At 38.5% G+C, this 26,682-nt stretch overlaps 1 protein-coding gene across 3 annotated transcripts in view; it reads right to left on the minus strand.

The window, feature by feature from the left end:
* TRIP11 (thyroid hormone receptor interactor 11) overlaps nucleotides 1-26,682 on the minus strand; it is a 68,746-nt gene that overhangs the window by 37,618 nt on the left and 4,446 nt on the right. For 2 of the 3 annotated variants that reach the window (XM_080932674.1, XM_080932672.1), the window contains exons 2-11: nucleotides 26,241-26,302; nucleotides 22,495-22,605; nucleotides 19,736-20,014; nucleotides 15,858-15,917; nucleotides 14,466-14,631; nucleotides 13,639-13,998; nucleotides 10,912-10,952; nucleotides 9,905-9,991; nucleotides 7,299-7,511; nucleotides 3,768-6,785 (exon numbers count right to left, since the gene is read on the minus strand). In XM_080932674.1, coding sequence (XP_080788800.1) covers nucleotides 3,768-6,785; nucleotides 7,299-7,511; nucleotides 9,905-9,991; nucleotides 10,912-10,952; nucleotides 13,639-13,998; nucleotides 14,466-14,631; nucleotides 15,858-15,917; nucleotides 19,736-20,014; nucleotides 22,495-22,605; nucleotides 26,241-26,302 — 4,397 coding nt within the window. The remainder of the gene's footprint in view (nucleotides 1-3,767; nucleotides 6,786-7,298; nucleotides 7,512-9,904; nucleotides 9,992-10,911; nucleotides 10,953-13,638; nucleotides 13,999-14,465; nucleotides 14,632-15,857; nucleotides 15,918-19,735; nucleotides 20,015-22,494; nucleotides 22,606-26,240; nucleotides 26,303-26,682) is intronic. The other variant, XM_080932673.1, reaches the window with a different exon arrangement.

Raw genomic sequence — 26,682 nt, forward strand, 5'->3', positions numbered from 1 at the left:
GCACCCTGCAGTAAGGACAAGTAATGAGTACTGTAGAATTCCAACAAGCTCAACCTTCAGCTCCTGCTGCAATGCTGCTTCATGGGCTCTGCCAGCTACTGAAATATGTAACATACTAAGATGTGTAGATTTATGTTAAGGCAATACATGATAGACAGGGAGAGGAGGTGGGAAAAAGAAGAGGAAACGGAAGAGGAGGGGTCAGAGGAGAAGGGGGAGAGGATGGATCACGGCAAGTGAGAGGAATTTCTTAGGAGGAGAATAGAAAGTATAGTGGTAAATCTGTGCAAAATAGATTACAGTTTGTTTTTCTAATTCCTGAGTCTGTTTTCATTGAATGGGTTTATTTGGGTTGAAGAGGAAAATGCAACAAATTGGCGGGTTGAAAAGGATATTGCAACAAAGATGGACTGGACCAGGTGGGAGTGGCTCATGATTTTAATCCCAGCACTCAGGAGGCAGAGGTAAGCACATCTCTGTGAGTTCAAGGTCACCCTGGTCTACAGAGCCAGTTCCAGGACAGCCAGGACTACAGGGAGAAAATGTCTTAAGTAGATTAAAATTTTCTTTACAATCTCTACAATTTGACTATAAACCCGAAGCTATGCTAAAAGAAATGTTCATTAGAAATGTTTCAAAAGAAGCTAGGTGTGGAGGTACATGCCTTTAATCCCAGCAGAAGCTAGTTCAAGGCCATCGTGGTTCACACAGTAAATTCTAGGCAAGCCAGAATTATGAAATGAGACTCTATCTCAAGAACCCGTACACCCCTATCTACAATAAAAAGTTTTCAAGAGGTCTGAGAAACTGGCTTAGTGATGGAGCCCTTGCCTAGCATGTGTGAGGAGGCCCTAGGTTCAATCCCTAAATACCTGAAAAACAAAAATCCAAAAGATAGAAAAATAAAAGAAGCATTTTAAAGTATTAGTGCATGGGCAATAAATATAAAGGGGGAAACTGAAGAAATATAAGGGGGGCTTTTAATTTGTAACATAAAAGAGAGGAGGAGGGAGGTAAGAAAAATAAATAATTCTAATGCATTTGAAAAAGCCACAGAAAAACATATACATACACAGAGTTTAAATAAAGTCACACCACTTGGAATGATAATGTCCCAACAAGAACCACAGCCTATCACAAAACTCTCATGCTAGGAACTGGAAAGCTCCCTGTGAGCGAGGACAGTCCAGGAGATCCCCAAAAGTATTGACATTGCCCTTGGCTGCCTTCCAGAACTTGAAGGCACAGCACACACTTAGACACTGGACTTGAGGAACTGGACTGGAACTGATCTGGAAGCCTGAGCACTAAGTTCTCACAGCATGTAAAGGGGGACGGATGCAAGAGGCGTAGAGGGGAAGCCGTTAGTCGTCCTGCTCATCTGTAAAGCCGATGGACAGCAAGGACCAGCCTGTCAAGGCCTCACCAGTGGTGCAGCATGTCACTTGTATGTTGGGAGTAACCGACAGATTACTAATAGGACTTACTGCCTGCTGAGTAAGGTGGAATTCACTCCTGGTAGACTAAACCTAGCCAAGCATCTGTTGCTAGTGGGGTCATAGACCCTAAAAGAGAAGCCACTATTCCCACTTTACTAAACCAGTTTAATTTCTAAATCCATTTTTAAAATTTATTTAGACCCACAGATAAGCGGTGATTTCACTCCTCATCAAAGCAGCTTATTTTTATAGTAGGTAGAGATGATTATAAGAATTCACAACTAGTCAAAATAAAGAGAAAATCTAACATGAGGTAACCAAACAGAATTAATTTATCCATAACACAAAATCTACACCTAAGGTTCAGGGAACTACTCAGAAGAGGAAGGTGGTAGTGATATATAAACCCTGTTAGGTGGCACAGCAAGAGGGTGGTCATCAAACAGTCTTGAACCCTGGACCACTTCTGATTTTTGACTAAAGCTGCTCAGGCTGTATAGGTTAAACAAAGGTACCTTTAAATTAATTACATAAAGAAAATTCTAAAAACAATTATTTAGGTGATACTAAGTACAGCCAAGTAATAAAATACTTAATGTAGATCTTCAATATAATCTGCACAATGTAGATTTATAGATGTCAATACAACAGAAGGAAGTGGCACCAAATGCCAAAACTGTACTTAAAAAGCACATGGAGTACAGAGATGTCACTGTCCCACCTCCCAGTTATGCTCTCATTTCTGTAAGGTATATACACCCACTGTCAGTCAAAGAACAGTGGGAAGGTTCATGCTCTCATAAAAACAATTATAAACCAGTATAGGCCAGTACCATTAGAGATGAGATATGAAAGACCTAGGTTAGCAGTTGGGGCTGACTCCTGATCCTCCCGCCTCCATCTCCCAAGTGCTAGGTTTCCACAAACTGCCATGTCTGGCCAAACAGTGTACCTTTTGAACCCTGTGCCTAGCAGCATATACATGCTCAGGAAGCAGATGCTGGACTGGGGATGTAGTTAGTGGCACCCTGCCTCCCTAGTAAGCATGAGGCCCTAGGTTCAACCCCAGCACAGCCAAAAGAAGACAAAATAAACTGTGGTTCGACATGGCGTTGTTCTGACTTTCATCTCCTTTCCAAATGTTTTATACCAAAGTACAGAAGTCGCACTAAAATGTAACTCCAAAGATGTGCTATATATAGATAGCACTTACATATCATATTAAACCTTCAGGAGTTCTCACTACACTGAATATGTAAAAATCCAATAGCTTAGTAAAGGAGCTCGAGGTGAGCATATAGGCCAGTGAGCACATCAAAAGGAACTGACACTTCACAGTTAACTGACCCTCCATTTTATGAGTGAATAAACAACCCAACATGACCAAAACATCCCAATATTACCTGCTGAGATAGGAGGAAAAATTCTATCAGCAACAGAGCTGGAGCTAGGGTATCTGCAGAGCTTATTCTGTCTAAGGAACTACTCACTGCAAACACTTTTCAAACTGTGGATTGATCCATTAGAGTCAATTTAGAGCCAGCAAGATGGCTGAGTGAGGAAAGGCAGAGAAGCCTAATGACTTGAATTTGATCCGAGGAACTCACACGGCAGAGAAGGAACCAACCTCCTAAAGATATCCTCTGACTTCCGCATGCCCACTGTGCCAGGAGCACACACACAATAAATAAATAAATGCCATGTAAAGTCAATTTAATGAATCACCCAGCATATTTTTTCTAATAGTTTATCACACGTTACATGGATAATTTTGAGTTTCTCAAACTTTTCCGTTTCTCTCATACATATACAAATATATGTACACAGAAGTCATAATGTAAAAGTATTTTTACTGCAGCTCATGGTCCTTTCATACAGGAATCTCTAAAATGTTGGCCATTTCTAAAACCTACTGAAAATATACCTAAAATGGAATTAAAATGACTTCAAAACTTCCCTCTGATGGGCCAAGTAAATAGCTTGTAAGTAGAATATTTCCCTAGTGCATGACGTCCTGGGGTGGATCTCTGCCATTCCCTTAGGAAACGCTCTGATGACTCACTTCCATTATAGGAAAATGTTACTTGCTACTGAATCCTTGTGTCATACTTAGGAGTCTATAAAGAATTAATCTACTACTAAAACTTTTGAAATTACATAGTAATTTGGGGAAAATTGTTCTAAATATCTGAGGAAACTGCATACAAACCAAAATACCCTAAAATAAAGTGAACAATCTTAGACCTCCTTAGAAACAGCATTAAAAAAAGCACAATACAAAGGCTTCTTTGTCCTCAGCATTTTTCTACATACTTAATCAAAACATACCTGTTCTTTTTCTTTCAGTAGTTGCTCAAAAGCAAGCGCCTTCTCTCTCATCGAATGGCATTCAAACTCTTTTTCCCTTAACATCATGGAAAACTTCATGTTTGTCTCTTGTAATGCCTGGTATTCTGTCTCTTTCCCCTTGGATGCTTCTACTATTTTTTCATTTTCCCCTTTTAATTTAGAAATGTCCATTTCTAAAATCAATATTCTCTCCTTCAAATTTGTCACTGCCTGCCTCAAAAGCTCATTTTCATTTACTTTGTTAGCAAAATTTTCATTTGAAGAATGCAACTGGTCACTTTTGGCTTTGATTAAGAGGTCTTTTTCCTTAAGTAAGTTTTGTAAAACCTCTTGTTTCTCCTTTAGCTGCTTAATTTCTGAATCAGTTTGCTCGAGTTCTTTCCTTTCTACCTCCGAGGAAGCAGCAACAGAGTCAGACAGTCTGTGATTGTTTTCCTGGAGTGTTCTAATCGTGGCATCTTTTTCCTGCAGTGATTTTCTCAGATCATCTACTTCTTGTTGAAGCAACTGAGAAGACGCATGTGACCCAGAAGACTGGCTTGCTTTAAGAGGCTCTGCTGCCTGAGAGGTCAGTGATGGGCCAGAAGAGAGCTGGGGTGACATACTATCAAGTTTTCCTAAAAGAAGGTCCTTGGTGTTACAGAGCTGCCCTATGCTATGCTGAACTTGTGCCAATTCCTGCCCAAAGTTCTTAAGTTTGGTTTCATTCTGCTCATAACTTTGGATCAGGCCTGTGTAGTCCACTTGCAGTTTAGAATTGTTATCGCTGTCAACCGAAACTTGTGCCTGAAGTTGGTGAAGCTCTTCCTGGAGCTGGGCGGACTCATGCTGCATGTTCTGGACGGTGGTCATCACCTGTTGTTTCCACTCCTCCATCTTCTTCACCTGCTGCTTCAGTTTATCCCGCTCCTGTAAGAGCTCCTCAAACTGGTTACTGTTAACCCCTCCAGTCTCACTACCCGTGCCAGAAGCCTGCAAGACTGTCAGCAGGGTCTGGCACTTCTGACTCAGTGCATCTATCTCGATGTCCTTTTCTCGAATGATGCGGGATAGATTCTGAATAGTTTCTTTAACCATATCTTGACCACTACTTTCAAATCTAGTGGACATTTTTTTATTCTCATCTTGCAACTTAATGAGGGCTGCTTCTTTGGCGCTAATGACATCGATCATCTTATGATACTCTGCTTTCAGCTGGCTATTTTCCCTCGTCTTCTCATTCAAAACAACCATCACTTTCTCTCTTTCCATAGCATAAGCGTGCAGCTGCTGTTGAAGGTACATGACATCCTGTGAGTAGGAAGCTGAGGAGATCCTGGCATGAAGAGCTTGTATCTCCAAGTCTTTCTGCTGGATGATCTGAGTGAGTTTGCCGACCTCATCTTTGGACAGTTGATCAATCTGTTTAGTTAAAGAGATATTCTTTTCATTCAGAAGCTTAATCTCCAGTTCCCTCTCTTTTATCCCCTTCACTAACCTTTCTGTCTCGGCTTTAGACAGATCATGCTTTTCACTTCCATTTTCTATATTCAGGCTCTGAACTTTGGTTTCTTGAAAAATATCAGAATTCTCTGTCTGACTGTCCTGCCTTTCTTCATGCAACTGGGCTTTTATTTGTTCAATCTTTTTCTGCAAGTTCTTGATTTCCTCATCTTTCTCTAAGCACAGTCGTGTGTGTGTGATGCTCATTTGTTCATGCTGGTACTTAAACTCATCCATTTGTTTCTTCTGTTCCTGCAGAGACTGGAGAAGCTGCATCTTATTCTGGTTTTGATCTTCAATCATCTTCTGGTGATGTTTAATTTCTTCTTCCAGATGGTCCTTGATTATGTGTAGCTGAGACAGCTCAGATTCTAGCTCTGTGGTGCTGTCGAGGGTTCTAGGCTCAGACGCAGGCACAACCCTACTCTGCTGCTCCCGAAGCCGCTCCAGCTCCTCTTGCAGGTGATTGTTCTCTTCTTTCATGGATCCAAGACTTCTATCCTTTTCTTCTATGGTCTGTCTCAAAGTCTCATTGTTCCTTAAGGTCTGAGCACATTTGTCTAATTCCTTCTGCAGTTCTGAACTTTTTTCTTTAAGTTTCACAATACAAATTTCTTTCTCATTTATAAGTTGGGTCAATTGTTTCTGCTCTTCTAAACTAGATGACAAAGCCTCCTTGGTTTGTTTTTGATCAGTATCCATTTGCTCAATACTCTTTTTGAGTTCTGCTATTTCAAAGTCTTTTTCTTGATTGAGCTGAATTAACCGCTCCTGTTCCAGCTGTAAAGCAGAAGCATCTGGGTGTGCGCTGGACAGTTCCTGGACAGTTTGCCTGTATTTCCTCTCTTCTTCCAACAACCTCTTTTCCGCTTGACACAGCTCTGTTTCTAGCTGTGCCTTTTCCCATTCCAGCGCGGCAGCTTTTTCCAGAGAAATCTGGTTGTGGCTAGCAACAGATGCTTCCAACTGATTTCTCACATCTTCACATGCTACAACCAACTTTTCATTTTCTGTTCTGAGATCAGAAGCAACTTGCTTTAAATGTTCATTAAGCTGTTCTATTTCTGAAAGATTTTGCTTTAAGTTCTGGACTTCAGTTTCCCTTTCTTTAAGTAAGTCATCCTTCAAGTTACTGCTGGAGCCCTGGGTTTGAGATTGAGTTAACTCAGTCCTGACTGCGGACAGCTCCTCTTCATTTTGTCTGATATTTTCCCTCAGTTCATGGTTCTCCTTCTGAATGTTGAAATTATTTTTCTCTGATTTACTTAGCTGATCTACTAAATCTTCTACTTTATCTTCAAGCTTCTGCTTGGTGAACTGTAAATCACTTAGGGCCTGTTCACTCTGAGTTAGCTTCTCTTTCTGTACCTTTAGCTCTTTAATAATACTCATCTTATCATCCTCAAGTTGATGGGTTCGCTGCTTTTCATCATCTAGCTCTTCTTTCAGTTTCCTGATGACACTATCTCCTTCACTTTGTTGTTTTGATAGCTGATCTTTTATCAAAATCACATGCTGAAAGAAAAATGAATTTACACAGTAACTTTGTGACATTTTCTCATGTTAGAGTCCAAAGCAAATTTTATAAAATTTCATATATAATAGAATGATCTGACAGTTTTAATCTACCTAAAAAACAACTTTGTATCCCACCATGTCTCACAAAACAATTTACAAAAAGCCAATTTTATCATGTTAGGGGTAAGAATCTAAAATCAAAAAAGACTCTAGCTTTTTTAAATATCATACATATTCTGTTTCTAAATTTTAAACATGAGAGCAGGCTTTAACAAACGGTAGTCTGCGGCTACTGCCAGTCTGTGTATAGCATTCACAAAACTATGCACCTAAGTTGGATTGAATAGCTGGAAATGAGGTATGTTCTGCAAATCCAAACATACTGTACTAACTAGCACCTTAAAGAAAAGGCAAGTCTCTCATTAGATCATAAACAAATAAAATATGAAACCACAAAATAGTTAAGCACCCAGATGAGCCTCAGGCCTCACATGTGGAATGCACTGTTACCTTAGTAGCCTCTTGGTTCTGCTTGTCCAGTTCTTCCAATTCAGCCATGAGTGTTTCATTTTCATGAATACTTTGGTTCAGTTCTTGCTCCTTCAGCTCCAGATTATGTTTTAAGTCATGTACTTGGGAAAACAAATCTAAGTCCCTTGTAGCTGTACTTTTAATGACTTCATATTCATTGCTCAGTTTGGAAAGTGACATCTGAAGTTCTTCCTTAAAGGACAAAAGAACAGGGAAAGCAGCACATACCATCATTCAAGAGGAAACCTCAAAAGGAATATACAGACATAAACAAATGTACTTGGGCCAGTAAGTCCTTTGTACTGGGACATGCCACAGCCTTCAGTCACATAGTTACACTTGCAGCTCCAATCAGAACATTTCTACAACTCTGTGTTTACCTCCTTGCTCTGCCTTCTTTGCAGAGGCCCAATCTCAGTGCAGAGCCTTTTCTAATCCACTCCCACGGCCATCACTCTTAACCCCATGCTGACCACACAATTTTACTAAAAGCCCCCAACCTTCCAGCTATTTATTTCTACTAATACCCAGCCAGATTAAATAAAAATGAAAAAATCAGTACTTAATCAGATTATTAGCTCTAATTAGAAAATAAAAGACATCCTTTCTCATCAAAGGAACTTACCAATTATTTGATTCTGCTAAAATACAAAACTTTCTCTTAACCGAAGAATGTACCTCTTTGCTTCTCTTACCTTCTGGGCACGTAGACCAGGTTCTCCACTCACAAACCCCACATTACTAAACACAGACCTACACACGCATTAATAGTCTATCATGTGATAACACTTTTCTGAAAAACTAAGAGATTAGATAGTTCTCTATAACTCTACATCACTTCCCCACAATTATGTCTGTCATAAATTTTGTACCAATATAAACCCATCTAAAATTGAACTCTTTTGGTATCTACTTTGGAAGAAATAATCTCAATTTCCTTTAAAGAACCTAATAATTACATGAAAAGAAGTCTATAAAACTGTATTAGAGTATCTCTATCACCTGTTCATTTCCTTCCCATCTAAACGATAGTTCTGAGCCAGATGCGGGGGCTCATGTCTGTCACCCTAGTCTTATAGGGTTAGACAGGAAGATGGCTATAAATTTGAGACCAGTCTGAGGCTATATAGCAAATAAGAGGACAGGACAGGATACAGAGTAAGATCTTATCTCAAAAACTAGTAACAAAAAGGAGGATGCCGGGGAGAGACAGCCCAGCAGGTAAGAGACCTCGCTCTTACAGAACTCAAGCTTAGTTCCCAATACCACAACAGCCTGTAACTCTAGTCTCAAGGCATCTGATCTCTATGACTTCAATAGGCACAAACATGCATGTAGTACACAAACTACATGTAGGCAAAACACTCATACACATAAAACAAAAATATGTAAACTGTAAAAAAGAAAGGAAAAGAAAGAAAAGGGAGAACATATTTTTCTTAAATCATTCTAAAGTTATTTGTCCATTTAGAAGAACCACAAATAATTTTTTTCGGTTGGTCAGAAGAGCATTACTAAGTGGCTAACAAGCACAATTTGGAGAAGCATTACAATTAATACTAACATCACAGGAAAGGAGAAACAGTTATCAGAAAGCTGGGAATGTAAGAGAAGTCAGGAGGCCCTTCAGCACACGTGAAGAGGTCCACAACCTCCACGTGCACTTGAGCCAGAAGACGCGCGTACACAGCAATGAAGAGAGCGACAGTGAGTCACTGCTGCCATTCCAAGATCTCACCACGTCCAGGGCTGTACACAAACAACTTAGAATTGAAAGGCCCATCACGCTGAGAGTGCTGCCTATATGCTGATGTGAAAAGAAGCAAAACTACAATGTTTAGGGATCTAATATATATATATATATATATATATATATATATATATATTATTATATAGCATGGTGACACATGCAAAGTCAGACATGTATTGATATATCCAGGAAAAGTATTCTAAAAATTTTAACACAGACTGTCTCAGGGAAAAAGGCCATGTAACAAAGGCATAAGATTTTAGCACGTATTACTGAACACATTCACCCATAAGTACATATTACTTTAAAAAATTCACAATTTAAACTGAGTTCAAATTCTAGCCTTTAACTCAATTTCTAGCTAGCTCTATCAAAGTATCTGTCATGGGTAAGAAAGTAATTCCCAGAGACACAAACATAATGTTTCTCCCTCCCAAACAGTGTATCACAGCACTCTATTCCATCTTTGCTACTGACATACAAAAACAGACTCCATTTCTGACAGCAAAAACTACCCTTCATTACTGATCACCAATATTCTTATTCCTCTCTACCATGATGGTTCTCCACCTACCTAAGTAGGTGCTGCTGTAGGGACTCCATTAGAAAGCATTTCTTTTCTGTTCATATCTGTCCACCTGCTGGCTTGTTTGCACATACACTCTGGCCAGCCTCTCATACTCTGAACCTTGCCCAGCTACTCCAACCTGGCTTGGCAAGCGTATCAGTGAGCTCAGACTGGTTCTGAGGACTCTATCACTAAACACTCCACTTTCATAGAAACTGACCTATGACACACACCATTTTAATTCTACCCCATTTTAACAGCACCTACCTTTTCTTGACTCAATAAAGACTTCTCTTGTTCTAAAATTTGGACACGCATTTGAAGTTTCTGATTATCTTCAGCAAGATTGGTATCCTATGGAAATGTTAAAGTAGTATTTTCAGATAATAGAATTTTCAGTTTACAAGAAAGCAATCTGGTTACATAATGGTGTAATTCTACTCAGTATATCTTTAGTAGCACCTAAAGATTAAAATAATTCAGTTGGACACTTTAGAAGCAGTCCATCATTTTAGACATTTTTACAGAGAATTTATTACACATACACACACACACACACACACACACACACACACACACAGAGCCAGGCAGTAGTGGCTCACACCTTTAATCCCAGCACTTAGGAGGGCCCAGACAAGCAGAGTTTGGGACCAGCCTCATCTACAGCCTATCCTATAGTTTTAGGATAGCCAAAGCTACATAGTAAAGTCCTGTCTCAATTCAAAAAATTAAAGCAAAGCAAAACAAAACAAAACAAAAAAGCAAAACAATGTGTGTTTACAAAGTAATTTTAACTGATACACAGGGGCTGGTGATGATTCGCAAGTAAAGGCATCTGCTGTGCAAGCCTGCCTGGCAATCTTAGTTTGACAGCAGGAACCCATGTAAAGTTGGAAGAAGAGACTCCTAAAATTATCTTGACCTCCACACATGTATGTATACACACACACACACACACACACACACACACACACATACACACATGGGAACACAAACATAAAACAAAAAAAAACTTTGAATTTTTTATGGAACATCTGACATAGCATCTGATCACTGTCTACACTGTCAAATCCCCCTGCAACAATATACCTTTACCAATTATATAGCAAAGATATCAATTTATAATGCAAAAATTTGCTACTAATAAATAATCACAAGTTTCTAAAGTTCCTAGGATAAATTTACTTGAATTTGTGAGAAAACAAAAGAGAAACACAGCGAATCAGACTCTCTTAGTAAACAGTGCCAGCACTCCCTCCCATAACAGGAGTTACCTGGTTTAAACTGCTTAGTCTCATTATTTCATTCTCAGCATCTGGAAACAATGAATGAACCTTAGATTACTTAGAATATTTGGATAGTTGCTTCCCACATAAAACTCAGAGGTGCAGTAAATGAAGTATACTTATAGGCACAACTAGCAAGCAGGTTTACAGTTTGAAATAAAAACACTGCTGCCATTTTCTATTTCTATTATGACTGTAACAAGTGAGTAATAGGCTTAAAACCATGTGAAAATCCAATGCTTCAGCAAAGCGTTAAGAATTACCACTGTGCTCTAGATGAGGCACTAATTTACTAATAAAATAATATCAATTATGTTTCAAAATACAACCCATTAGTTTGAATAGCATAAGGTCTACTATTGTTATTTAAAACAAACCAAAAAAACTTGAAAAGCAATAAATAAAAATTTATACCATAACAGTATAATTATCTAATCACTTTAGATAAAGTGATTTAGTAATAAATGAACCACATATAGATCCATAGAGAAAAAAAGATTCTGGAAGAGGAACCCAGAGACGGAATACCATGAGAGCAGCTGAAGCAATTCATTTACCACTCACCCCAAGATAAATGAGCATTTATGACAAAGCCAGCATTAGACGAAAGGCAGACAACTTCACTTCTTGCTCTCTCTGAGCTGTGGTAGAAACAAGTGAACAACCAACCACATGCAGTGTGAACCGGCAAGATGACCACCTCGAGGGCAGACAGGGTGGGAGCAAAGGGGCCCAGCAAGAGGCAGAGCAGGCCCTCCTCCTCTTCTCGGCGCAGGTAAGACCTCCACTGAGTCTATGTACTATCAGTTGGCCACAGAAAAACTAGGGACACTGTCCAGACAATGCAGCAAATACTACGGAGGAAGGACTAAAACAATACTGGCGTGAGAACCAGAGCCCATTACCACTCCAGTTACAAAGCTGGGGGCCGAGAATAAACTGAGGAAGTAGATACAGACTAGACCAGACATGTCATGTCCAACTAACAAAGCTCAGATTTCATCTTCAAGTTGCTGAAAAGCCATGAAGTACAATAAAGTACGGGAAAACTGGCTTTGCATTTCTAAAAACTATTCTAGCTGCAGAACAGAAAAAAAAAAAAAAAAAAAGATGAACTAAAGAATAACAGAAACCAGAGAATAAACAGCCAACACTTTTCTAACACTCGCAGATGACAGTAACTCAGAGCCCACATGATGACTCTATCCCTACAAGGAAGAGAATGCTATTATCTAGCCCAACCTTCCTGTTTTTTAAAGAGTGGTTTGCATGTGTGAGTCTATCTGTGTGCTTGTTCACAGACCAAGAGAGTTGTTTTGTATTTCCCCTCTGCCACTCTCCACGTATCTAGTATAGTCTTTTGAGGCAGGGTCTCTTCCTGCACCTGGACTCATGTTTCTAGGCCATCCTCCTCTTCCCACCCCCTCAGAGCTCAGATTATAGGTTCACACAGGATGCTCAACTTGGTATTTGGATGATGGGATCTAAAGCCTCGGCCTCTACTTTTAACAACTAAACCACCTCTCCAGGTCCCAACCTTCTTGTTCTTAACCATTTTTCTACTTACTCCATTAAGAGATCTGTAACAGTTAACTCAGCAAATAAGCAATTATTTCCTGACTGAAGTAATTCCATGGTTATAGAAACGGGAAAAAGGAAGGACTAAGAGAGTGGCTCTACTGTTAACCAAACTCAAGTGGTTCACTCAATACGGTAAGAAAATATGTATAAATGAGCAGAGCTACTTGAGGATCCAGATACCCACTGAACTGCCTTCCCTTTGCTCAAGTGGCAGCTCCCAGTGCTGAAACACCTAGAAAACCCTGGTCCTTGGGGGATACAATCCTGAATATCACTCATGTAGAAAGAAACCAAGGAACTAAAAACAATAGTACACGGTTGACTATAATTCTGCTTCCCAAACGTTAGGGAAGGAATACAAGGGAGAAGATAATCTTAATTTAAATTTAATTTAGGCTGAAAATGCACATTATATATAGATCTGGCCACGCAGGTCAGGAGTCATGATAGACTGGCATGTGGGACACAGACGTGAGCACTCACAAGCACACACCTGGACATTCTCTGAGCAGGAATGAACGAGTTCATAGAGTTTAACCAGCTGAGGAGCTCCCTCCGCTATTCTCCTGCTATGAATGAATACGCTTTGTCTGATTCTTTTAATGTTCATTCTTTTGTACTAGTATTTAAAGTACTAACTATCAGCTGGAGCCCAGAGAACAAAAGACTGTCAATGGCTCCTATCACTCAAGCCTTTGCTTCTACTACAGATCAAAGTGTAGCAACTCATTTTTGCTGACGGAATGTTACATTCCCTAACAGAAGGGTCTGGCCCTGATTAGCTACAGACAGTATTCAATTCTGTCTGCCCTAAAGAAAGGGACCAACACCTATGAATAACAATCGCTATTCCCATAAACTCTTCTCAGCAATCTGCCTGGCTATCCAAATAACTAACTTCTATGAAAACACCTAAGAGAATAAGAAAGGGAGGCCGAGAGACATCCTGTGGATCCTTACCCCTTAACCGCAGACAAGCATTTGGTGCTGAATCCAAACCCCACAATTCTACTCAAATTACATAATCATTTTCATAAATATAATTTCCATAAAATATGCAATCATTCAAATGCTTGTCTCTAAAAAGACCAAGTGTGCCAAGAAACACCAATGTAAGTTCCAAACGTTTTATACCAGTCAGAGCTTGCTGTAATCTCAGGACCTCAGCGTCTGAGGAGCTCTGTGGGAGAAGCCTCTCCTCCGTCACAGCACTGCTCTGCCTCAGGGCGCTCTGCTGCTGCTCCCTGCTTTCCAGCCTCAGGCGCTCACACTGCTCGCCCAACTGTCTCTTTTCCACTTCCAGCCGCTCCTGTTCTCTTCTCCAGACTTCCCGGTCACGCTCTGCGCAAGACAATCTTTTATGTATCTCTTTTATTTTATCCTCGAGGTCTTCGATTTTTTTGGTAGATTCTACTTTTTCCATCCGTAAGATCTGAATAGTGTTTTGCATCTCACAGACTTTAGAATGATCAGTTACTGTAACTCCTGAGCCACCTAAAACGTTAAAGAAAACAAAAGAAGAATCAAATATCAAGTTCCAAAGATTAAGTTGCATGTTATATACAATATTAGTTTAGAACTTGGAAAACTTAAAAAGTTAAATTACTATAATTTAAAAAAGATAAAAAATAAAATAGTTCATTTGAAAAATGAATATATAAAGTCTATATATTTGAGTTTGAAACAAAGTGAAGATATCCCTATTTTGTGCCGTAGTATCATCAGCAAACAATGCAAAGCAATCCATGAACTGTAAGTTATTTATATAGGTGCCGAGGGCTTTTTCATGTCTACAGACCCAGAAAGCCATGGCATTGCTACAAACTTAGCAATGAACAGATGAATCACTTCTTAGTCCACGGAACTTGGCCTAAGTTTACAAAAATGTTCTGATCTATAAATTGTCTAAGGCTTGTCACTTGAGAACGTCAACTAATCTGTGATGTTAGTAAACTCAGAACCTTGCTGTAACAGATTTTCCAGTTCTTCGATTCGCTCTTCATAGTCACGTAACTCCTCTCGATGCCGACGACTTATCTCTGTCAGCTTCTGTTGATGCGCATTCTGTAATACTGACATTTCGTGCTGATGGTCATCGATCTCCTGACTTCTGTTCTGTTTGAGTTCCTTAAAAAACAGGAACAAATTTAAGAATGTACATGAGCAATAAATAATCCAAAAAAAAATGTTTTAGTTCAGTGTGTTTAAAAGTCGGTATTATTAAAATTGACTATCTGAACATATTAAAGCTGAAAAACCTTCAATCACAGTCCCCAATTAGGACAACTCTGATGGGTCCATGCCTCCTTAGAGTTTAAAAAGCTGTCTTATTTTTAATGGGAAAACATCAAGAACACAGTAGAACAAAACATAGGTAAAATAATCCCTTATACCTGTGGCCAAGAATACATTTTTCTTTAGGACATATTCCCTCAGTACTGGAGCCAAATACCTGTCTTTGTTTTGTTGTTTGGGGTCAGGTCTTTCTTGTTACATAGCTCTGGTTGGTCAGGAACTCAATACATAGCCCAGGCTTGCCTTAAGGTTGTGATGATCCTCCTGCCACAGCCTCCCTAGGGCTAGGATTACAGGTGCATATGGTCACATCCAGCATCTGGCTAACCTTAGATCTTGGAAGAGTGGGATCACTGCGGACATCTGACAATGTGCACAGCTAGGCATGTCCTTAGTCTTTGGGATACAGTCCACGGTTCCAGCAGAGCCCTGGTGTTAGAGTGCTACCTGTTTAGTCATGTCATCTAAACCATGAGACTAACCACCTTGCTCTAACAGACTCCATCCACACACATTTTCCTTCTGCTGCTATCCTCTTGCTCAACTGTCCCGTAGTTGAGCCAGAGCAGTGAGTGACTCTACCTGTGCTGATCTGTACTTGTTATGTAGCACTAACCCAAAACTAAAAGTGACTATCATTTAAAACAATTCTTGCCATTATGTAACCAAGACTTTTCTCATAAAAGAAATCTGACAAAAAAAAAAAAAAAAAAACCCACAGCAAAATTTTATCTCTCACTAAGGTAAAATGGTTACTGACAGTAAAAGTTAGCATTCTTGTCAATATTCTTTATGCCCAAACCTTTAAAATGTATCAAACTGGGAATATGACAGACAGAAAAACACAGATTTAGGATTACTGAGAAAACATTTAAAAGCGAATGTTCTTAAATGTTTTTATTGTAAAGAAGAAAAAATCAGCTGAAAAATGGGACACTTGAGCATCATCACCTATACAATCAATTTAGAACTAAGAGTCCTACTATTTTGGCTTATATCTTTATAATCTACAGATACTAGATGCATAGCAGATATCAACAATCAACAGTTTGATTTACCTTAATAATATTTTGTAGTTTGCAGATTTCAGTTTGATCAGAACTTTGTTCTCCCTGTACCTTAGTTTGGAAAGAGAGGATTAAAAAATAATTACACTGATTTTCTTTTCTTTTTTAAACAAAATCACAAACCAACTTTATTAAAAGTTTATTATTTGTAAAACAAGAGCATTTCCCAGACATAATCTGATCAAAAACTTGATACACTCTTCAAAGTCTTTAGTTTATTATTACATAATAAATAAAAGGCACCAGTCAAGAACTCTTTCCATAAGTGAGGACATAATAGATCTAAACAATAAAGTTAGGATGGAAAACTAGAATGCTTCACTAGCTAACCAAGTAGGTGTCCCTAATTATGAGCCCAGCAATGCACAAAACCTCTAATGTTAGCACTTGGGGACAGGATAATCAGAAGCTCAAGATCCTTGACTACACAGGAAGTTTGAGACCAGCCTGGGAGACATGAGACCCTGTCTCAAAACAAAATAAAGGCAAAATAATTTATTCCATAAGATCTCTACTTTAGTACAGAATAATCTTTGGTTTGACCAAAACAACTTTTAGGTTTCTGTCAAAGTTGTATATTGTCAGGGCTGGAGAGATGGCTCAGTCAAAACTATGTTCTTCCAGGACTTTCACACAATGCTCAGCATCCATGTGAGGCAGCTCACAACTATCTATAAACTCAAGCTCCAGGGGATCTGAAGTTTCTGGCCTTCATATATACTTGTCCTCACATGCACAAATCTACACACGCAGACACACACACACACACACACACACACACAAGCTGCCTACCTACACAGACACAAAATTAAATTTTCTAAATTTGTATATTGTTCATTATCCTTATATTTTAAATTGATACCTAGTAATTTTACCTATTTGTAAGGTACACTGTGATATTTCAATTCATGTACATACTATATAGCATTCAAAGCAAGGTAGTTAGAAACATTACAAATGTTTATTATAGTGACAATATCCAAAATTCTCTCTTGTAGAAATTTTGAAATATACATTAGTACTATGATCCATGATTATACTAATAGACAACACCAGAACTCATTTCTCTCATGTATAGGAAATTCTGTATTTGATCAACATTTACCCATCCTCCCTCTCCACTACTCCATTATCTTCACTAACATTTGTTATATGACACGTTACTGAACCAAATCTGCTCTAAGATTGAAAAGAAAGACCATACAATGGCAAGACTCCAACTCTCCATTTAAAGCTGACTATCTGAGCAGGTGCAGTGGTACACCCCAACAATTGCAGCTAGGCAAAGGGACCAAGAACAGAAGATGGCAAGTTCTCACTAGCTGGACAACATAAGAAATTGGGGGTTGGAGAACTGCACAGTAAGTGGGTGAATCTCAAGATGAGACTTAGTGTCAGAGCACTTGCCTTGCTTATAGTGGCCCTCATACCAACTCTCAAAGTGTGTGTGTGTGTGTGTGTGTGTGTGTGTGTGTGTGTGTGAACTAATCCCTCTGACAATGGGTACAGTGTTTCTAGTAATAACTTAGAATCCTCACCTATAATACAAAGATAGTAAATGTTTCACATGGTTAGAATAATAATATATGTTGGGGTAGTATGTGGAAACATTTTATAAGTGTAATACAAACAATAAATTTGTTGTCCTAAGTAGAAAATAAGCCTTGCTGAAGGTTCCAATCATGTCCTTGCTACCTTTATAATCCAGTACTTATCTGCCATATACTAAACATTAAAGATAGGCCAAATGCAGTTTTTAAAAAGAACCACTGGCTGGAGAGTTGGCTCAGTAGTTAAGAGCACTGTTTTCTCTTCCAAAGGTCCTGAGTTCAATTCCCAGCAACTACATGGTGGCTCACAACCATCTGTAATGAGATCTGATTCCCTTTTCTGGTGTGTCTGAAGACAGCTACAGTGTACTTATATATAATAAATAAATAAATCTTAAAAATAAAAAAGCCTCCTTTCCTACTAAATATTAACCTAGCCAATATTCTTTTTGTTTGCTTGTTGTTTATTTTTTCTTTAAAGACAAGATCTTACTATTAACTTAAACTCCCAATTCTCGTGCTTCAGCCTCCCAAAATGCTTGCAGCCAGGTCAGCTGGCCTGAACTCATTCCCCAGGACTCCCAGGGTGGAAACAGAGAACTGACTCTCACTAGTTGTTCTCTGACGTTAATGTGTGAGTGCGTGAGTGTGTGTGTGTGTGTGTGTGTGTGTGTGTGCATGCAACCCCTTCTTACCCCACATACAAAAAGGAACAAATACATTTTTTAAAATGAAGATATGATTCTCAGATTATCACACTTGCCTGGTACCCCTTTGAAGTTCCTGAGACTCTAAACCAGATACTAAGTTGAAGTCTCTGCACACACAGAAAATCCAGGCCATTATCAATGCTTCAGGTTATTCTTTACATACAAAATTTAAAACCACTGGCTTCAGAAAGAAAAGATGGACAAACAGACAATCTTAGCTAAGGTTTTAAGTATTATAGAAGTCCAGCATGGAGTAAGCAAACAAATAATTTTAACTGAGATGATTTTTCCTTTTCATAACTTGGTGACATTCACAAGAAGACATAATATATTAAATATATTTATATGCTATATTTTCACCTCATATCAAGGAAGTTAAATCCAAATACCTATTGTCTATTAACAACTTCTTTTTTCTAAGATTGATTGATTGATTGATTTATTATCTATACAGCTTTCTGCCTGCATGTATGCCTGCAGGCCAGAATAGGGCACCAGGCCCTATTACAGATGGTTGTGAGCCACCATGATTGCTGGGAACTGAACTCAGGACCTCTGGAAGAGCAAACAGTGCTCTTAACTGCTGAGCCATCTCTCCAGCCCCCAACAACTTCTATAAATACATAAAATCTTGACATACTTGGGCATGGCAGCACATACTTTGTTCCTAGACTAGGGGGGTAGAGGCAGGAGGATCTTTATGAGTTCAAGACCAGCTTAGTCTACATAGTGAATTCCAGGCCAGCCAAGGCTACAAGTAACAACCTGTCTCAAAAGGGGAAAAACAAACAAACAAACAAACAACTACAACAAAAAGCAGTTTGTTATACAGGAAAAAAGGCTGCTTGGAAGAAAGTTCACAGTGCAAACTATCAATTACTTAATTTCTAGTACATGAGAAATAACACACAATTTAACATACATTTTTAAAGATGTATTTATTTTTATTTTATGTGTATATGTGTGGTGCCTGCATATCTATGCACCATATGCATGTAGTGCCCATGGAGGTCAGAGGAGGACATCAGATTCCCCTGGAATTAGAGTTACAGTAGTGATCTGCCATGTGGGTGCCGGAAATCAAACCTGGGTCCCCTGGAAAGAAGAGCAACTAGTGTTCTTAACCACTGCGCCATCTCTTAAATACCAGTATAATAACATTTTTAATACTAATGATCAAATTTCATTTTATACATCATTTGAGCTTATAAAACATCAGACAAAATCCTAACACATTTTCAAAACACAGTGCCTTAAAGTTCTAGGCTTCCATCATGGAAACCAAACACTTCAGGACTTTTGGCTCAATATCTTTTGAGTCTGGGTTCATACCTTTTTTTAAGTGGATCAATTGATCTATTAATCAATCTATTTAAATTCTAATCTATCTGTTTTTTTCCATACATCACACAGAAGAGAAAATGAAGGCTGAAAGAGAAAGGTGGCTTGACCAAAATCACTTAGAAAGCTGAATGCTGCATTAGAAAACAAACATAGCTTCTCTATTTCTCTAATCAAGAATTATTTCTAGTATGAGATGCTCTCCCTAAATAGTACCAGCATTTTTACTAATTCATAGTTTTTACAAATTCATCCAAATTTTACCAACCTGAGCAATATGTCTCCAATGTCCAAGTTCAGATTCAAGTCTTGAAACTTCATTTGATAATCTGTTTATTTCTTGTTGTGATGAGATCACATCACCAAAGTCCATGTCGTCTTCATGGAAGGCTGACACCTGATGACTGACCCCATAGCTGAATGCAGCTGACGCAGTGGCTGCTGGTGCACTGCCCAATCCTGAGTGGGCTGACTGAGCAGCTGACTGTACCCTGCGCAGTTCGTCCTGTAGTGCAATCTGTCTTGCCTTCAGGTGGTTGATTTCTTCCTATGGATTTATAATCCATGTTTCAGAGGAAGTATTTCTAAAATGCTTATTGACCTTCTTATAGATCCTAATGCTGAAAGGCATGATGACCTAACAACAGTACTTGAGTAAGTGAACCCAGATCTTCCATAACACCTGAACTCTAAGACTATTATTTGAAAGACAAGCATAAAGCCCATAAAGGTTAAGGTTTCCTCACGTGCTCAGTAAAGCAATGAATTTCTCAGTGGAAGTGAGTTTGCTATCTTCATACTAAAGTGAGTTCTCAGAATTCTGTTTATGATCATCAGACATGAAATAACACAGAAGTTGTGTGACTTATACATTCAAAGCTTTCTTAGAACTATCCTGCTAGGAAAGTCATAGATAATTTAGGTAATTTAGATCATGGCTAAACTTAGGCTTAAAATTGCCATGAACCAGCAGTTACTTTGCAGTGGTCTGTACAGTATGACTGAAAGAATGGTTTGATTTATTAATACAATCTTTTAGATAAGATAACACAGTCAGCCTATGGTTATTAGCCCATGAATCTTGGAAAGAAATATGCATTAAAAGAAGCCCTAACTTTAACACTGACCAAGAGGGGCCAATGAAATTCTGACCCTAACTAGAGAGGCACAGTATAAAAATTCTGAGCAGAGTTTTAACGGAAGGCTGACAGTACCAACTAAGCTATATGTGGTGGTGTATGTCTCTAACCTCAGGGGGCTGAGGCAGGAGGATTGCTGCAGATTTGAGTACATCTGGGCTATATAATATGTACTGAGGTAGATAGTATTCCTAGCAACACTGCCAAAAAAGAGAGAGAGAGGGGGAGAGAGAGAGAAAGAGAGAGAAAGAAAAAGAAAGAAAGGAAGGAAGAAAGAAAGAGAAAGAAAGAAAGAAAGAAAGAAAAAGAGAACCCCCAACCCTACACCACACAGACATAAACTACCACGCTGCCACCCCATCCCTCCCACATGGAAAAAAAAGTTGGTGACATAGCTCAGTTGATGTACACAGCAGTACATGCTCCAAACCGAGCACTTTCGAAGGTAGGAGAAGGCTCGAAAATTAAAGGTTCTCTTTGGCTGCATAGCAAGTTTGAGACCACACTTGGCTACATGAAATCCTGCCTTAACAATAATTTTAAAAAGAGGACTATGAATATAGCCTTGAACATGAGGTTCTGAGTTCAAACCTCATACTGCAAAAACAAAAACACTGCACATAACCTTCATTTGAACTTATAGCTCTTCTTTTTGTATTTGTTTTATTCTTACAATAATTTATTTTATACAAAATTATCAATTATCAATTGATAATTATCAATTATCCAATTAAGATATAAAACTTAAGCTCTAAGTGTTAAATGTAGTATACTTTTACTCTGTTTTAATACATCATTAAAAGAACTAGAAACCAATTCATCTAGGTTTTTGTTTTTAGTTTTGTTTTATGGTGCTGGGAACTGAACACAGGGCCTCCCACACACCAGACAAGCACTGTTCTGCAACTACTGAGCTACAGTCCCAGTCCTTATTTAAATTTTAAAAACCCAAATATGACTATGGCATAACTGAATAATAGTTAGTCACCAAGCTAAAGAGTACCCAAAATTACTTGGGTAACAAAATGAGAAATTACTCAACTTAATGTAAGTATTCATTGTAGTCTACTTAAGTATTAAACATAAAAGAAAATTTAATAACATGAATCAGCATAATATTGCTTAAATTACATACTATCTATGTATTATCTATTATTAAGACTTCAGGGCTGGAGAGATGGCTCAGTGGTTAAGAGCACTGACTGCTCTTCCAGAGGTCCTGAGTTCGATTCCCAGCAACCACATGGTGGCTCACAACCATCTGTAATGGGATCTGATGCCCTCTTCTGGTGTGTCTGAAGACAGCAATGGTGTAAAATAAATAAATAAATCTTAAAAAAAAATAAAGACTTCAAAGAAAAGATGAAACAATGTGAAAACAACCATCTTAATCAAAGTAAAAGAAAATAGAAACAAAAAAATTCAACTGTAAAACTGTAAAAAATGTAATATAGTTTTATGTGAAAAATTATATATATGCCAATACAAAAAATATTAACATGTATGGTCAAAATGTAGTTTTCAAAGGAAAATGTTTTGGCAATGATCACACTGACTTAAAACCAACTTAAAATATTTAGCATATGCAAGGTCCTAGGTTCAATTCCCATTACTAAAAAACAATTTAATTTAATTTAAACTAAACAAATGTTTTTAAAACCTAAAAAAAACATACATTAAGTTATATTTCATAAATATCAGAACTTATAAGCAATGGATCATTAAAATGTTGAGACTCTTCTTTTAGAAGCTAGAATTTAATTTTTCCAAAAGTCAGTTTATAAAAATAAAATTAATAGAAATGTTGCCCCAATCTTAATAAATATAATATTTTGATACTTTCCTCTATCTAATAAATGACCATGAAATAAGGAGGATGAGCTCTTGCCTCTTTCTGCTGTAACTGACTTCGGTAACTCGAAGATTGCTGCTTTATTTGAAGTTCTGATGCTTCATGCTTTTCCTCTAGATCAGTGTAAAGCTTTTTAAGTCTTTCAATCTAGAAGCAAAGAGAAAAGTATTTTCAACAAAAATATTTCAAGTCAAGCATGTTAGCAATCATTACATACATGCATCATGAAAAACATTCCTCAAAAATAATGTAAAATATGAAAGGTCTCAGACAGAATTCTGGCTTTTAATAGACACCTTTAAATTAAAATCCTAATTCTAGCCCTATTTTCTCCTCACCAAACTCAGAAGCTAGCACAGTTCCCAAAAGGGAAAGCAGAGGTGAGGCGACAGGGGTGACAGTGGCATCAGATTCATCCCCAGTGTAAAGAACAGAAAACACTAGTTGGCTTTTTTGTTGCTGTTGCTTTTGTTTTGCTTTTGTCCTATCAAACCCAGTACAACCTGTGTTTATGACAAGAAATTTAAAGACTTTTATACAGATGTTTTAACCCCCATATACTTCCAATAAAACCTTTGTTTACACACAAAGGCCCTGCTGTGAATTAAATGGCTTTCTTTCATTTCCTTTAAGCCCAATTTTGAAAGACTCTGAGATCAGACTCTTATGTATATGTAAGCAAAGTATTTACCTATACACATAAAAATTGGGGTTTGCTGCATTTATAACATATTAAAACTTCTAATACGAGTATGAGAATAATTGGGTAGCTTTCTAAGAAGAAAGTTTACCAATGCCACTAAAAGACTTTTTAAAGTGATTTTATGCCGGCATAGTGGCACACATCTTTAATTCCAGAGGCAAGTGTATCTCTGTGAGTTCATGGTCAGTCTTGTCAGTCTACAGCCTGTCCAAGAACAGCTAGGGCTACGAAGAGGAGACTGTTTCGAAAACAAAACAAACAAACAAACATACTATCAACTTACTCACACTTCTGAAAAATGATTATATAAAGACTAAGAGTGTACTAGATATAAATAATAAATGTAATATAACTTTTTCTTTGTCAAAAAAAGACAAACGTAAGTTAAGTGAATTTGCTTACAATTAGACTCCTAACTAGGACTTATAAAATAGGCTACCTGTGACTCATAGCAAGATCCTGTCTCTAAAACACAGGGCTAGGGAGGTAGATAGGTGGATAAGGTGCTTGTTGCACAGTGTGAGGGCCAGAGCTCAGAACACCAGAACACACATAAAGCCAGGCACATCTATAACCCCACTACTCCTACTTTTAGATGCAAGGTGGACTCAGGAGGATCCTGGGAGCCTGTGTGCCAGGTAGCCTGGTATATGAAGCAGCAAACCCTGAGACCCTGTCTCAAACAAGATGGAAGCGGCTCTATACGTGTGGTACACACACACCTGACACAAAACAATACACAAAACAAGGAAAATAGAAAGAACCATAAGGAATTGGGTCAACTAGGCACAGGCAAATTTAATGCCCTGGAAACACATTGCCTTTCGCCTAAACTAAAACTTGCTGCCATCACCTTATTCTTGTACTCAGTCTGGAGCACAAGGTAACATAAGGTGCTAGAGCTAGACTAAGCACAAGCCTGATGTGGGCATATGTAAGCATATCTATGTGCAGATTCAGCTAGAACTACCATTTACAACACCACAACAATAGACCCTTGTCTTCCGCTGGGACTTGAGTAGCATCAAATGAGAAAGAGGCTTACAGGGGGTAAATGTGTCTACCCAAATAAACAAATATTTCAAAATCTAAGACCATACTTGCTATAGATGATACAACCATAAAGACCATTAAAGGTACTGAGATTCACAGAAGGACGTAAGAGTTCTATTTTCTTTCTCAGGTTCAGTATACAACAGGCATCATTCAAGTGGGTTAATCTTTCTTGCTTTCCCCTAAAATACACACTGGCAAGTTCCCTTGAGTTCCAGCAGCATGCACACACTCTAACTGTTCTGGGTGGGTCTGTAGCCATGAGGGCCTCCTCAATGATTCTCTAGCCCATTTTTACTAAGAACCACACGTGTGTTCCTCACCAAATGCCTATGCTAAGGTCTCAAAGTGCCACAATGCTATCCTCTACAGGCTCAGTGCGAATGTCCCTCTCTTACAAGTCCCTCCTCTATTTTAAAATTCCACAATCTCACTCTGATATTCTAGGCCAGAGTTCAGTAAGGCTGGATAGAAAATACTGTCTTAGCATCTAGAGTGGTTGTTTTCTTTTTATAGGCTCAGAATTGAGAAAATCATGCTTACCACAGTCCTCTAAGAACATCACTCGCTACAACACTAAGTGTTCTCTTACTGTTCTTATCCCAAGGCTAAATTGTTGAGTTCCGATAGTCCTTTATAATAGTTCCCACTCTGAAATCCTTTTAATTTCTTTAGGGTTTTCCTCTGAACTTTTCCAAGCTTTTTTCTTCCCTATTAAGTATAATATAATGTCCAGAATTAGTGACAGCTTCACATTGACTCATAAGGAACACAACAATAAAATTAGCTTATCATTTCTACATTCTTAACTTCTTTACTCCAAATATTATGTTATTATTCTAATATTGGGAAATGTAAAAATCTAGATTAAACAGAATTCCATTTTCCATATTATATTTAAATGTACCACTAGCTAGGTATAATGGTTCAGGTCTTGTGATAAGCCCCCATAGGTTTATATATCTGAAAGCTTAGTCATCACAGGGAATAGCACTATTTGAAAAAGATTCAGAGGTGTGGCCTTGTTGGAGGAAATATGTCACTAGGAGTGAGCTTTGAGGTTTCAAAAATCCATGCCAGGTCCTGTCTCTTTCTGCCTGTAGAACAGGATATAGCTCTCAACTACTTTTCCAGCACCAGGCCCACCATGCCTGCTGCCATGCTCCCCACCCCCATGTCAACTTGACACAAGCTGGAGTTATCACAGAGAAAGGAGCCTCAGTTAAGGAAATGCCTCCATGAGATCCAGCTGTAAGGCATTTTCTCAACTAGTGATCAAGGCAGGACAGCCCAGCCCATTGTGGGTGGTGCCATCCCTGGACTGGTAGTCCTGGGTTCTATAAGAAAGCAAGTTGTGCAAGCCAGGGGAAGCAAGCCAGTAAGTGACATTCCTCCATGGCCTCTGCATCAGCTCCTGCTTCCTGAACTGCTTGAGTTCAGTCCTGACTTCCTTTGGTGATGAACGTTTTTTGTACAGGAATAGAAACCCGGACTAAGACAAACCCTCTGAAACTGTAAGCAAACCCCCCAATGAAATGCTTTCTTTCATAACAGTTACCTTGGTCATGCTGTCTCTTCACAGCAATAGAACAGTGACTAGGACAAACCTGCTATCCCAGAACTCAGGAGGCTGAAGCAAGAGGATCACCTGCTCAAGGCCAGGCTGAGCTATGTGGGAAACCTTAGCTCAAAAATCAAAACCAACCAAATAGATAATAAATACAAGCAAATAAATGTACTTCAACGTAACATGTGACTGGCAATATTAATAAGACATTTTTATCAGGACTGTGTCTACATCTGGCAGTTTTCCTATTTCCAGTAGGCAGAAAAGAGACTAGGGAAGGACCAACTGTGGCAACTACATGCACACTCCTCTGGGGGATGGGGGGCACTAAAACACAGGATAAAACAGTAAAGGTCGGAAGGTCAGACAGTACAATTAAAAATACTGAAAGTTTCAATAACTTTCATGGTTTCAAAACAGGAAACTTGAAGTTTGACAACTATCTTGAATTGTCCTTACCTCTGATCTTAAGACTGAATGGGTAGCTTCATTTTCCTCTCTCCCGGAATTGGGCAAATCTGCTACAAAACAAACAGTATATGCTGAATAGTTGAGTAACACCATATGGAGTAATAAGTAGTTGTCTTGTAGTGGTTCTGGTACTAGGGGACTGAATCCCAGGCCTTGTCTCTGTTAGTCAAGTGCCCCTCTGCTGAGCTGTAACCTCAACCCTAGAGGTACCTTAAGGGAAATACATTTCACTGAGTTTAAACAGAATGCTAGGCTGAAAAGAACTTACTTAAAAAATATGTCAGTCCATCTTTCCCAGGACTTCCCATGGCTGATGCTGCTTTACTACAACACAATGGGTCCCCGTTTCTCTCTCCTACACCTCAGAAGTCTCAATTTACCCAGTGGCATTTTTAATAAACTTCTCTTTTGGCTTCTGTTATAACTTTAG

This window comes from Micromys minutus (assembly GCF_963924665.1).
Source record: "Micromys minutus genome assembly, chromosome: 1".
NCBI lineage: Eukaryota > Metazoa > Chordata > Mammalia > Rodentia > Muridae > Micromys > Micromys minutus.